This window comes from Peromyscus eremicus, chromosome 15, assembly GCF_949786415.1.
Source record: "Peromyscus eremicus chromosome 15, PerEre_H2_v1, whole genome shotgun sequence".
Lineage (NCBI taxonomy): Eukaryota > Metazoa > Chordata > Mammalia > Rodentia > Cricetidae > Peromyscus > Peromyscus eremicus.
In genome coordinates, this window is record NC_081431.1 from 59,714,251 (window position 1) to 59,728,791 (window position 14,541).

The 14,541-nt window shown below is 48.5% G+C and overlaps 1 protein-coding gene across 1 annotated transcript; it reads right to left on the reverse strand.

Moving 5' to 3' along the window:
- Positions 1-597: 597 nt before the first annotated feature.
- Positions 598-2,662, reverse strand: Ppp1r15b (protein phosphatase 1 regulatory subunit 15B). Its single transcript, XM_059280887.1, has one exon. It carries the CDS (start codon positions 2,356-2,358, stop codon positions 613-615), a length of 1,746 nt encoding a protein of 581 aa, XP_059136870.1. The 5' UTR covers positions 2,359-2,662; the 3' UTR covers positions 598-612.
- Positions 2,663-14,541: the final 11,879 nt, after the last annotated feature.

Genomic DNA, 14,541 nt, shown 5'->3' on the forward strand with positions numbered 1-14,541 from the left:
CTCCCAAGCACTGGGATTACAGGCATACACCACCACAATCACTTCCCTTCCGGGCAAACAACTAGATAAACCTGACTTGCTATGTGGGTTATTACTAGTAGTGATATATCATTATATAATACCAATAATTACTAGTACTCATCTGGGTTCTAATGGACAGGAATAAAGACACTGTCATGAAAATAAATATTAAGTATTTACAAATACATGTGAACCATTTTTAAACTTCAGGATCCACCAATCTAAATGACAGCCCTGCTAACATCTATATACTGGCATCCTTTCAGATAGGAACATTTCTCTATATTGGGAAGAAGGGTCATTTGAGTATTTCTCAATCCAAGCACATGAGCTCAGAGGGCCTTCCTCAAAATATGTGTAACTATGCCTCGCAGGAAAAGTCATGCTGCTATAGTAACCCATATCAAAATACAGCAAATCACTAGTCCTGTAAAAGGAAAGAAACAAACCTTTTTTCTTTTGATATGGGTGTATTTTTCTCCAGAAAGAGCCTCACCCAGCCCATAGTCTGGACAATTATCTTCGTGGCTTTCTAACAGTTGTACCTTACAAGAAAGTAAGTTATGACACCCAGAAAAGGCCACCATGGCCTCAGACGGATGCCTTTGAGTCCTGACAGCCTTTCCAGTTTTTCCCTGATGTTTGAAAAGGAGCCTTAAAATTTAAAAGGTTGTAGGGGTCCTCAGAATTGCAGAAAGAGTTCCACAACCTAAGATTCTCCGCCTCATCTGCACTGGATTCCCAGTCCTCTTCCTCCCCAGAACTATGCTCGGGGGTCTCAGGAAGGTGCCCGGCCCAAGCACTTCCTACATCCGAGTTGCCAGACAAGGACTTCCCAGAATCACACGGCTCTCCAGGGACGAGTCTGGCAGCAGTCTGAACTGTGGCTGTGAAGTTCTGGGGATTGTAAGGATCTACACTGCAGAAGGAGTTCCAAAGGTGAAGCCCGTCCTGTCCCTCCTCTGATGCGGACAGAGAGCCATCACTATCAAAACCATCATCCTCGGGATCCTCGTCCCAATCCTCACTTTCCGAATCGGAGCTGCTTTCCAAGTCACTGGAGGCACCTCCCAGAATATAATCGATCAGTTTGTTGCTACAAACTGGTCTGGCAGAAACAGGAAGGCCATCCTCTATGTCTGAGCAGTTGACTACACTAGTGTGGCCCCCTTCACCCTCTTTTTCCACAGGTAACTCGCAAGTCGGTTTGCTTCCCTGGGGGCTTTGTGAAACTTCTTGCATCAACAAGTCAATTTTTTTCTCAGTGGGCTCCGGGATGGCTCCAGGAGGGGACACCGCGTGTGCTGGGTTATCTGTACAGTGTGGTGGTGGGTCCATCCGGAGAAGGCTATGCTCCTCCTCCAGGCTGTGGTAGCCATTATCTTGGTCAGGGGTGGGTAACTCTTGCCCCTTGTGGTTAGCCTGAAGGAATTCTAGCCGTTTTGTACGGAGGTGGTGGATTTCCGGCAGGCCTTCTGTAGAAAGAGGGGGGCACCTCTGCCACGCGGTCGCCGAGATCTCGGCACGCAGCGGCTGGGGGTGACAAGCATCTTCAAAGAGGCAACAGCTCTCGGGGGGTAGTGTTCGGAAATCCACGAGCTGGCCAGCACCAACGCCGTCCTGCCGGCGCAGCTCTAGCTGGGGCAGGCAGTCCAGATAGGAAGGGTTCAGGAGATAGGACACTACCTTGAAACTACCTACGCTCTGAGCATGGCGAGGCCCAGAGGGTGCAGGGCCAAGTTCTCGGTGGGAGACCAGACCGGCTTGAAGACTCCTGTGCAGCAACTCCACTCCCCACAGCTGCTGCTCCAGGAGAAAGGTGTGCGCTGCGGAGTCCACAGCTCTCTCCTGGGCTTTAAATTTCACCTCCAGGTCTGAGGACGAGCACTGCCACTGGAGTCCCTCCTCTAGCCAATCAAGGGGGCTGACAACCAAGTCTTCCGAAGAGTCCAGCTGCAGTGAACTCAAAGATTTCTGCACCGCGGGAGTGGCGGGCTCCTCCGGTCCTCGCAAGGCTCTCAGGGCGCTGTAACCCGCTACGAAATCTAGCCATCTCGCGGGGATCATGCCCCCGAAAAGCTGGCTCCAAAGAAACAGCTTCTGGAGCAAGCAAGGCAGCAGGGCAAAGAGCTGGGAAAGCAATCTGGTCCAGTACCTGGTGCGAGGCTCGGGCCGGGCGGAGGCCCGCACTGCGGGGTCTCCGGAGTTTTCCCGAGAGGGAGGCGTCGGGAACTCGGAAGGGCGGGCGTGCCATCGCCGAAGGAAGGAGGGCAGGCGGAACCAGGAGCCCCTCCGAGGGGCCGGCCGCTTCCGAGGCCCGAGGGTTCCCAGCTCCATCTCCTCTCCTCGGCAGTGGCTCAGGCCACAAGCGCGGAGCTCGGCGGCGTCAGGGCGGGCGGGATCCGAGGCCTACACAGCCTCAGCCTTGCCCAGCCACCGAGTCGGTACGGCAGGCCGATCCCCGCGCCGGCAGAGGGGGCCCCGGGAGCGGCGGCTTCCGCCGCGGGCGCTGCACCGCACGGCCTGGCGGCCCACGCAGGCGGTGGCGGCCGCAGTCCCGTCCATCCCGCCGGGGAAGGAGGCGTCCGTCCTAGTCCGTGCGGCACCGCTCCTCCACCATAGACCGGGTCCCTCCCGCGGCGGCAGCGGCGGCGGCGGCGTCGTCTCCGGAGGCCGCGGTCCGCACCCAGGCGCGAAACGGGAGAGCGGAAGGGCTGGGTGGCGGGCGGGCGGGCGGGCGAGGGGAAGCGAAGCCCAAAATGGCCGCAGCCGAACACCCGGAAGCTGCCGGACCAGACTGAGGGCCGAGGGCGTCTACGTCGACCGCCCAGCGGCACCCAACGTCATTTGCAGGACCCCACCCCCCCCACCCCACCCCCCGTCCCCCGAGGGGCGGACTTGCCTCACCCGCGTGCGTGGCCGCTGATTGGCTGCGCCCGCGGTCCCTGTCGGCTTCCTTACTCCGGGTAGAGCGGGCTCGCACGCGGAAAGTTGCATCAGCCGGGCCCAGGCTGTGCGCATGCGCGGTCAATTAGCTCTGGTCTCCTAGGAGACCGCGCGCGCCCCACCCTCTGGGTTAAAGGGAAGGGCTCCGGGCGGTATAAAGTGGGATCCTGCAGAACCTGAGGATTCTCCTGAGCCCTGTTTCGTGGATCCGATGCATCAGGCCAAGTGTCAGTTATCTGATACGTGTATCGGCCTTCTCGGATTGTTAAGTGTCTAAGTAGACGTGAGTTAAGTAAGAGCCGGGTAGTGCCCTATAACCAACATGCCCGGGGTTAAGACACATCATCCGAAGTGAATAGTAGTAGTGAAAAACTCAAGTGAACACTGAAATCACTCATGCATTCCTGTCCCCGCTGCTTCAGGATTTCCAAGTCTCTAGCGTTTCCTGCGGTCTAATCCGGACATCTTTCAGCGTCCAACTGACAAAACATATACACAGCCCTCAGAAGGAAATCGTGGTGTCCTGGGCCAGCTGAAGTCGCAGAGTGGGAAAAGAGTCTCCACGATTGTTTCTCATGCTTCTCAGCAATAGCGAATTCAATTCAGTTCATTCAGTAACAAAAACCATGGGGTATAACGCTCAATGAAGGGCACATCGGTGTCTTTTGTCCTGGGGGGGGGGAGGGGATTGGCTGATAATTTTAATTGCTGTAATGGGGTTTTGTTTTTTGAAACAGATTTTACTCTGTAGCCCAGGCTGGCCTGAAACTAACCGCAATCTTGCTGCCTCGCCTCCCAAGTGCTGATTAGCTCTCTCTTTATGAGTTCGGTCTTAGTTCACTTTCTTTTTCTTTTCTTTTCTCCCTCTCCTCCCTTCCCCTCCCCTCCCTTTCCTGGAATTGGCACTGTAGACCGGGTTGGCCTTGAAAACAGAGATCTGCCTGCCTTTGCCTCCCCAGTGCTGGGATCAAAGGGGTGCCGGGATCAAAGGCGTGTGCCACCACTCTCGGCCTTAGTTCACCTTCTTATTTCTTATCATTTTAATCACTAGTGCAATGACAAAGTCAAGTAGCTCTCACAGAGGCAGGGGAGTAGTCAGAACTAAGACAGAAGATTGTTGGTCTGCGAAGGGAAGCCAGCAGATCCTCACGCTTTGTGGGGCCTGTTGAAGGAACAAGTTATTTCTTTCCCTAAACCAAGAGTTTCTACTGTTTAGTTCCCAGCAATATTTTATTACTTACGTCTGGGAATATCTGGTTTCTTAATCCTAAAAACTTTAGGGAAATGTATTAGTACTATGATTCAGTTTTCGTAGTAGAAAAGATATGCAAATTAATTCCTGGAAGCTTCAGTTCCTTTTGTGAAGAAGCTAAAACTGTCATTTCTCTTTTAACCAGTGGGTGGGGGAGCTATGTTCCTAATACAGTGCCTGGCCAGATGGGGTAGGAACACAAACATTAGCTAATATTCTGCTGTTGTTCTCTTGACAGTACTCAATTGTTTCTGCCTACAGAATAAAGGGTTCTATTCAGCCCGAGCTCCCGGCTCTTCTCCAGCATTGGACTTCTCCTTCCTCCCCGTGTTTCATGGCCAGAGAAACCCTCACCTTTTCTTGTCGCATCCCTACTCACACTCCCAGGTTCAACTTGGAGGTCAATGTCTGAGAGCCAGACATTGGTGGCACAAGTCTTTAATCCCAGCAGAGGATATCTGTGAGTTCGAGGCCAGCCTGGTCCACAAAGTAAGTTCTAGGACAGCTAGGGCTATACAAAGAAATAGAGGCCGATGTCTGCTCGAGGCCTGCACTGATCTTCCCACTCAGAATCAACTGGTTCTTTTCAATGCTGGTATTACACCTCTTAACAGAATTTAACAGATTACACCATCCTTTCCTGTAAATGTTCACTCCACTGCAGTCTATAAGGAACTGTACCAACTTCAACTTCCCAGTGACAAGAGGAACTGTTTTCTACAGAAAGCTCCCTTGAAGCCAGGCAGTGGTGGCGCACACCTTTAATCCCAGCACCCAGTATACAGCAAGTTATAGAAGACCCACCTCTCAAAATAAGTATCTTTAAAAAGAAGGAAAGAAAAACAAATAAATGAAACAATAAGACAAAACAGCTGTTGGAGGCTGGAGATGGCTCAGTGCTTGAGAGCACTAGCTCTTGTAGAGGACCTGGATGGTTTCCAGCATCTACAAGGCAGCTCCCAACCGCCCCTAACTCCAGCTGCAGGGCATCCAGGCACACATGTAGTGGCATATACATGCTTGCGGGCAAAACACTCATGTACATAAAACAAAATCTGAAAAACATTTTTTTTAAAATAAATAGCAGTTAGAACACAGGACTGCAACTTGAGGCACTTCATTCTCCTGCACCTCACAGAAAGGAACTGCGTCAACTTCCTTCCCAGATGGCTGCTGCCCCAGCTCCTTTTATTACCACAGCCTTACACATGAGCAAACCTCAAATTCCAGCTGCAGCTTTTTCTCTTAAATAAACCACATGGTCCTGAAATCAATTTTCTTAATTTTTTTTAAAATGAGGCTTGCAGATGTAGCTCAGTGGTAGAGCACTGGCCTAGAGCTTGACGCCCAGCATGGCAAAAGGAAATAATTAAAAACAAACACAGCTTCCTTGAGTGGGCTTGCTAGTCCTTGTGCAGGGTTTTTTGTGTATTTTTTGTTCTGTTTTTTTTTGGGGGGGGGAGGGGAGGCGCGCGTGCACGCACGCGCGCACGGGGAATGAGAGGAGTTTTGAGATAGGGTTTCTCTGTATAACAGCCCTGGGTGTCCTTGTTTTGTAGACCACACCGGCCTTGAACTTACAGAGATCTGCCTGCCTCTGCCTGCCTAGCACTGGGATTAAAGGCATGCACCACCATGCCCAGCTCCTTGTGTAGTTTTAATTGTGATTTATTATTATTATTATTCTTGTCTTCGAAGTTGTTATCTGAGAACATGCAACCAGGAAGCATTTAAAGCTATGAGACTCTGTGGTTTTGCCTTGCATCTCAACTGGAAGAGAACGGTGAGTCAACCTTTCAGCCAGAGGGCAGAGGGCGGGCGGTTCTGTACACAGAGATAAGAACCTGCTAGCTGCTGAAGACAAGAAGTCCTTGGACTGGCAGGCTGACTGGCATTTTTGGCAGAAGACAACAAAACTCTAGTTCATTATATTTACCTTTAAAGATGTTGCCAGGCCTCTCAGCTCAAAAGGTACACAGCTTTTGATTGTTTTTCCACTTGTTCTTATTCCTCGCGCCCCTCACTGTTCTGGCTTCACACCCTGCCTTCCCAACTCATGTGTCCCTGATTTAGCTCTTTTAGTTGTTTTGTTGATGTTTGTTTGTTTGTTTTGAGACAGTCTTGCTGGGTAGCCTAGGCTAGCTTTGGACTCATCAATCTCCCTGCTTCAGCCTCCCGAGTGCTGGGATTACAGATATATGCCCCCATGTCAGGTGCTATTCGCCTGCTTACCCTCTCAGAGACGGCAGCCACTGTCGTCATCCCTTATCCTATGGTGACCCATCACCCCCAGTCGTGAAGCCACCTTCTTCTAGTCAGACATGGCGCTCAGGCCTGTAATCCCAGCACTTGAAAGGCTAAACCTGGAGGATTGCCCTGAGTCTGAGGCCATCCTAGGCTACATAGAGAGTTTCAAGTTTCCCCAGAGTAAAAGAAACTCGGTCTCAACTGAACAGAACAAACAAGTCCTTTCCTTCCCTTGCCTCTCTCTCACACCAACATTCTCCTCTGGAAAAACCCCAACCTCATTACACCCAACTACCCGCTTATCCTGTGCCTGCGATCTGCAGTGCAGCCTAGCCCGGGAAGTCAGTCCAGCATGCTGACTGCTTCCATTCACACTTGACCACTAATCTCATCGAGGCTGGGTGCCCTACCCTCATCCCCTAGTAGTTCAGTTTTCCCCAGGCCTTGAGACTATTTCACAATGCTCCCCCTTCAAATTCCCAGCCTTCCCATAAATACACACTCTTAGCTTAAAATCCCACCTCATGCTGTGAGAGCCAAAGTTACATTTTAAGTTTTAATTACTATGCCTAAGATAAACAAAACCCACCTCTGATCTGCAAGCCCCTTGCCCAAGGACAGATGGTTCCTAAAATGCTGGAGGCTATTGTCTATGGGAGATAACAAACCACATGTTTTCACTCCCCCCAAACAAGTTTGTTTGACCCATCTGTACCAGATGTGCTTGATCACATGTGGGCGGGAAGTTCACAGGCAGGAAATACGTCAGGATGTGTGCTTGCCCCTGATTGGACCTGATGGGAAATACTTAAGCCTCTGCAAACAACACACAACACACAACTTGGGGCCATTTTCTGGAAACACATTGATGAGCCTGGCTGGAGTCCATCCACCTGGACAGTATTTAATTAAAGCTCGCTTCAAATTTGGCTTTGAATTGTGCTAGTGGTCTTATTTTCCACCAGTGGGCTTAACCATACTTCACTGAGAAAACAAAAACTCACTTCATTTTGTCTCCTGCCCAATCCACCTGTAGCTGGACTCATGTTCAGAACCTTTAATCTCATTACACAGCCAAGAAGCCTCCAAGACCCTAGCCCTTGGCTTCTCTTAAGGACCCTGGGCCTTGTTATCACTTCTCTGTAACACACAAGGTTGTCTTGAAAGACCCTAACCCTTCAGGCTTATACCCCCCCAAGCCCCAGGAGAATAAGAAACTAAAAAGAAAACTAGTTCCAAGGGCAACCTGACTCAATCATTACTCAACTACCCACCTGCAACAATGTAACAATGTAAAAAGATTTCTGTTAAGAGATGTGCTCAACAGTGACTGGGATAGTTGCAGGTGTTCCAGGAAGGACCACTGTGACCTTTGTGTAAACTCCATTCCCGCCCTGGTACCCCCCTTGAGGTTTCAGAAAGAATGTACATGCGGATGTGACTGTACCCACTCTGTGATCAGACCATGATCTTATGAAATTAGCCTCTAGACATAAATCAATCGAAACAAAATTGTATAGAAATTGTAATCTTATGGCTTTTATGGGTTTTTCCTTTAAAAGTACCTATGTGACTGTGGTGCGATGCGATTTTTGCTCTTTGGAGCAGAGTTTGCCCGACTGTACAGCTGCTTCTTCAATAAACACCTCTTGCTATTGCATCAACTGGACCGGAGTCTGGGTTCTTGGGGCGCCCACTCGAGACCCAAGATTTTGGGGTCCAACAGTCTCTCAGTAATAAATTATTTAGGCTATCGTACTTTAAAACGTAAAATACGTTTTAAAACTCTCCTAGATATATTCTCCTCCAACTTTATTCATTTTATTTTAGGAATATGAATGTTTTGCCCGTGTGTATACCTGTGTACCACATGCATGGAGTGCCTGAGGGGGGCAGAAGGGGGAGCCACATGCCCTGGTAATGAAGTTATAAATGGTAATGAGCTGTCAGGGAAGCTTAGGTGCTGGGATTGGAACCATGGTCCCCTGGAAGAATAGTGAGTGGTCTTAACCACTAAGCCATTTCTCCCCTTCCCTCCAAGTTTTTACCAAAGCCAGATATCCCAAGAGTTGATTATGTTCATTATCTCTGTCCTCTCTCCTCTCTCTCCTCTCTCTCTCTCTCTCTCTCTCTCTCTCTCTCTCTCTCTCTCTCTCTCTCTCTCTCTTCGAGGCAGGGTTTTTCTGTGTAGTTTTGGTGCCTGTCCTGGATCTTGCTCTGTAGACCAGGCTGGCCTCGAACTCACTGAGATCCACCCGGCTCTGCCTTCCAAGTGCTGGGATTAAAGGCATGTGCCATAGCAGCCCAGCTCCCACGCTCTCTTAAAGCTACTCCAAGATGGCCTTCACCCTGTCCCACCTACACTCAGCCTCCAAACTAGTCTCTGAATTCTTAGGGGTTGAATTGTGCCTTCTATAAATAAGATGCTGAACCTCTAACACCCAGTTCTTACAAGTTGATATTATTGGAAATTCCTTCTCTGCAGATGATCATATTAAAAATGAAGTCATAGGATGAGCCCTAATCTAATTAATAGAATACTTATGAAAAGTGGAAATTGGACAGAGACATGTGTGTGCACACAGAGAGAGCGCTGTGAGAGCATAAAGTCAGAGGTTAGAGAAATGTATCTCGCAGTAAATAACCGGACACTGAACAAGAAGCCTAAAACAGATTCCTCCCCACCTTCCTCAGGGGAAATAGATCCGCAGAGCCCTTGATCCTGGACCTGTAGCTGCCTCCTCTGAAGTAAATGGATGACAGTCCTGCCCCCCGGCCCGGCACTCCACAGCTTCTCCTTGTTTCCCATGCCAGCATTCACTTGGCTTTCCTAGAATTTCATTGCTGTTTCTTCCTCCTCCTCTTCCTCTTCCTCCTCCTCTTCCCCTTCCTCCTCCTCTTCCCCCTTCCTCCCCCTTCTTTTCTTCTTCCTCCTCTTCCCCTTCCTCCTCCTCCTCTTCTTCCTCCTCTTCCTTCTGTTACCCTTTGTCCTCCTCATACTGGTTTTTCTAGATTCTGTAACCTAGGTGATTTCATCCAGTGCCAGGAATTTAAATGCCATCCAAATGCTGCAGACCTGGGCCCACTCCAGACTGATTGCCCCTTTGAGCTGCAGATGTCAGTCCTCTGTTCCACTTGGACATCCATCAGACATGTCAAACCTAGTGTGTCTTCATCTGGTTCATACATACTAACCATAAGCATACACTACCTAACTGAGATAGGTCATTCTTGACGCCTCTTTCTCCTTGCGGGAACTGAACCTGGGAAGCAAGCACTCTTCCTCTACACTCATCTCCCCTGTCCCTGTCATTCTGTTGCTGGGTATTGGACTAGGTCGTCACACACACTAGGTAAGTGCTGTACCCCTGAGCTGCATTCCCAGGCCTGGAATGATTTTTTTTTTTTTTTTTTTTTTTTTGGTTTTTCGAGACAGGGTTTCTCTGTGTAGCTTTGTGCCTTTCCTGGAACTCACTTGGTAGCCCAGGCTGGCCTCGAACTCAGAGAGATCCACCTGGCTCTGCCTCCCCCGGAATGATATTTTAAAATGGAAGTCGGAGCACAGCGAGCACCACAAACCTGTAATCCTAATGCTCAGGAGGCCGTGACAGGGTGATAAGGAATTCAAGGATATTCTGGGATACATAGCAAGTTAAAGGTTAACCTGAGCTACATAGTGAGACCTTGTCTTGAGCTGGGGGATGGGGATATGAAGAAAGGAAAGGAAAAAGAGGGAGGAGGGAATGGGGGTCGGGGGAGCTGGCACACTTAAGGTGTCTCCTGTGAAGTCCACTCCACCCATTCTCCCTCCTGTCTTATCCATGCCACACTCTAGTGTTTAGTAACCCCTGGGTTTGGTGGGTATTGGTTCCTGTAACCCCAAAGACATTAAAATCCATGAATGTTCAAATGACTTAGATAAAATGGCATCCTGGAGCTACACGGAACTTGACTAAATACCCATTGCCCTCTTCAAGCCAACTGGGTAGAAAGTTGTTCAGTTTTTCTTACTAGAAGAAATTCCTAAAAATCCAGGCCCCTCTCACCACACGCATGGAGCAACATTCCCTGGATCCAGGCAAAGAGATCTCAGTTGAACCTGCAAGCCCTTGGAGCACAAGCCTCATTACAGGCAGAAATATAACACACCTGTGGAAGTGTAAGTGAGCGATGTCCCCATTGGCTCAGGTATGTAAACACTGGATCCCAGTTGGCAGTGCAGTTTGGGGAGGTAACGGAACCTTCAGGATGCCTGGCCTTCCTGGAGGAAGTGCATCACTGGGGTGGGCTTTGAGAGTGGATCGCCTTGTCCTACTTTCTCTTCTCTCTCTGCTTTGTGTTTGCTGTTGAAGGTGTCACCTCTCAGCTCCCTGCTCGGGCCATCTGCTGCCATGCCTCCACCGTCGTCATGGACTCTCGTTCTGGAGATGGAAGCCCAGACAACCTCCTTCTTCCTTAAGTTGTCTGTGGCGATGGTGTTTTGTCACAGCAGCAGAAGAGTAACTAATACACCACCCCAAGTGTGTACTGCCCACTGCTGCTTTGGCATTGCTGAGGACTCGGCAGCAATGCTTGCTTTTACATTTTCTTTCTGATTTTAGTTTTTTCCAGACAGGGTTTCTCTGTGTAGCCCTGGCTATTCTAGAACTTGCTCTGTAGACCAAGCTAACCTTGATCTCACTAATATCTGCCTGCCTCAACCTCTTGAGTGCTAGGATTAAAGGCGTATGCCACTAAGCCCGGCCTATATTTTTGTTTGTTTTTTTTTTTTTTTTTGAGACAGGGTTTCTCTGTGTATCTCTGGCTGTCCTGGATATTGCTCTGTAGACCAGGCTGGCCTCGAACTCACAGAGATCTGCCTGTGTGTGTCACCATGCCTGGCATAGCAGTTTTTAAATGGGTTTTAGAGCCCTAATGTAGATAAACTCCATACTAGACACAACTTAAACTTTGAGTTTCATTCACATTATTGGAGGAGGTGAAGCAGGATGATCAGAAGTTCAGTGTCATCCTCAGCCATATGGGAAGTTCTGAGGCCAGCCTGGGCTCCTAGAGATCCTGTCTCAAAAATAAGACACTTTTTGCATACATCTATACACAATCACATATATATGTTTGTGGGTTTGGTTTTTTGTTTGTTTGTTTATTTATTTATTTAGAGACTGGATTTTGCCATGTAGCTTACAAACTATTGAGTCTCCTGTGTACTGGTTAGTTTTGTGTGTCAACTTGACACAAGCTAGAGTCATCAGAGAGGAAGGAGCCTCAGTTGAGGAAATGCCACCATGAGATCCAGCTGTAAGACATTTTCTCAATCAACAGGGGAGAACCCAGCCCATGGTAGGCAGTGCCATCTCTGGGCTGTTAGTCTTGAGTTTTATAAGAAAGCAGGCTGAGCAAGCCATGGGAAGCAAGCCAGTAAGCCGCTCCCCTCCATGGCCTCTGCATCAGCTCCTGCCTCCTGGTTCCAGCCCAGCTTGAGTTCTTGTCCTGACTTCCTCCAATGATGGACTATGATGTGGAAGCCTAAGCCAAATAAACCGTCTCCTCTCCAACTTGTTTTTGTTCCTGGTATTTCATCACAGCAGTAGAAACCCTTACTAAGACATTCTGCCTCAGCCTCCTGAGTGCTAGGATTAGCAAGTTTGAATCACCGTGCCTGTCTCCTACATATTTAAACTCATCTCTGGATTACATCTAATGACTGATACAACGAGTCTGTGTAAACAGCTGTCCTGAGGTACTGTTTAGGAAGTGAATGATTATAAGAAAAAGTTTGTATATGTTCAGTACAAATACATTTTCTTAACAAATATTTTCCATCTGGCTGGCTAAATTCCAGAAGACAGAGTCTGAGAGATTCAGAGACAGCTCTGTTTGTTTCCATGGCTGCCTCCCTCTCAATACTGTGACCTCCTCGAAGTCATCTATGAAAGACTCTAGCCCTTCAGGCTTACACCCCCAAGCCTCAGGAAAAGAGAAACTTCAAGCACCAGGAAATGAGAAACTAAAAATCTAGTTCCAAGGGCCACCTGACTCAGCCACTACCCAATCACCCCTGTAACAATATAACAATGTAAAAAGATTTCTGTTAAGAGATGTGCTCAACTGTGACTGGGATAGTTGCAGGTGTTCCAGGAAGGACCACCGTGACCTGTATGCGAACTCCACTCCCACCCTGATACCCCCCTTGAGGTTGCAGGAAGAATGTGCACACTGACGTAACTGTATCCCCCTCTGTGATCACTCTGTAACCAGACAATGATTTTATGAAATTAGCTTCTAGACATACTTCAATTGAAATGAAATTGTATGGGAATTGTAATCTTGTGGGTTTTGTGGGTTTTTCCTTTAAAAGCCCTTATGGGGCTGCAGTAAGTTGTGACTCTTGCTCTTGGGAGCAGAGGAGCCCTTCTATATAGAAGCTTAATAAATCTCGTGCTGTTGCATCAACTGGACTGGAGTCTGGGTTCTTGGGGCGCCCACTTGAGACCCTAAACTTTGGGGTCCAACAATCTACACATTGGTCCTTTGAGTAGCCACAGTGTCTGACATCTCACCTGACCCTGAGAAGGTCACCAGTGTTGTTTGTGGAAGAGATCAATGCCAGAGGAGTCCCAGCCAGCAGGATTTCCTCACAGCTTAGAATGCTATCCAGATTTTCACTCCTCCCTCCCTCCCTCCCTCCCTCCCTCCCTTCCTTCCTTCCTTCCTTCCTTCCTTCCCTTCTTTTTCTTCTTCTTCTTCTTCTTCTTCTTCTTCTTCTTCTTCTTCTTCTTCTTCTTCTTCTTCTTCTTCTTCTTCTTTTCTCTCTCTCTCTCTCTCCTCTCTCTCTCTCTCTCTCTCTCTCTCTCTCTCTCTCTCTCTCTCTCTCTCTCTTTCTCTCTTTTGAGACAGGGTATCTCTGTGTAGCCTTGGTTGTCCTGGAACCAATCTGTAGACCAGGCTGGCCTCAAACTCACGGAGATCCCCCAGAGTGATAGGATTAAAGGTGTTCACCACCACTGTCGCCTGGCTACATTTCTACATTTTCACTTTTCAAATCCACACTAATCTTTGCCCTACCAACCTTGTGTTGGGTAACTTCATTGTTATTGCCTCTTTCAACTTCAAACCAGCCCTGTGGGCTTCTTGTGTTTCTCTTCTCTCTGGTGACCTCTCTTTCCCATCCCAGCTCTCTCGTTCTCACTCCCTCAGGGGGTTCAGACTTCTATCCTACTTGGCTAAGAAACATCCTTAACTAAGACTCACCAGATTCAAGTTCAAACTTTTAAAAGCTCCACAGGGACGTGTCCACAATGGCCACAATGCTGCAAAAGCACTCAGAAACACAGAGAGTAACACTTGTTACTGCTTACTGAAGACAGTTCCCTTGAGAGCTCCACAGAATCCCCTTCTATGAAATCGAAATATCCACTGGCATGATTTAAAGACTTCTGGGTAAAGTCCTTGAAAGGAGCCACAATATCTCCATCCTCCATCTGGGGGCTTACTTCTGGGCCACAATTATGCTCTAAGAGCTGAGAGCTGTCACGTGCCTCAAGAGGCTCCATCTCTGGTATTATAAATTGGGACAGTAAGCTTTCTAAGTGCAAAGAATTGTCTTGATCTATTTTTGGAAACCCACAGTCAGGTGCCTGATACAGAATCCAGGGCACATTTCCAGAAGCATCCCTTAAACTGTATTCTTTACCAATGATGGCAAGCCACTAGGGAGCATCAATATATCAGCATGTGCTTGCTGACAGAATTCATGAGGCATATCCACTTTCCAAGGTTGACATCAAGTATATTAAGACGCTCTGAAGCTATTAACCATCACACTAAAGAGACTGTTGCATGTTGCTTAGGAGAGCTAGCCCGAGATCAAGGGATAAACAAAGCCGTTGGAGTTGTTGTGGTCAGAGTCTGGACCCTGACAACCCTAACAAACTAGATTTGACCACCCTTCCTCAGTAGGCCAGTTGGACAGACAAAGCAGTAGCAAAAACCAGGCAAAGGGCATTTATTCAATGTGAACATATTAGGAAGAGAAACAAAGAGGTCCAGTGACCCCATCTTTAGGGTCTTAACGT

Bases quoted from the DNA above. Each gene is read 5' to 3' on its own strand.
- Ppp1r15b (XM_059280887.1), bottom strand. From the start codon at position 2,358: ATGGAGCTGGGAACCCTCGGGCCTCGGAAGCGGCCGGCCCCTCGGAGG.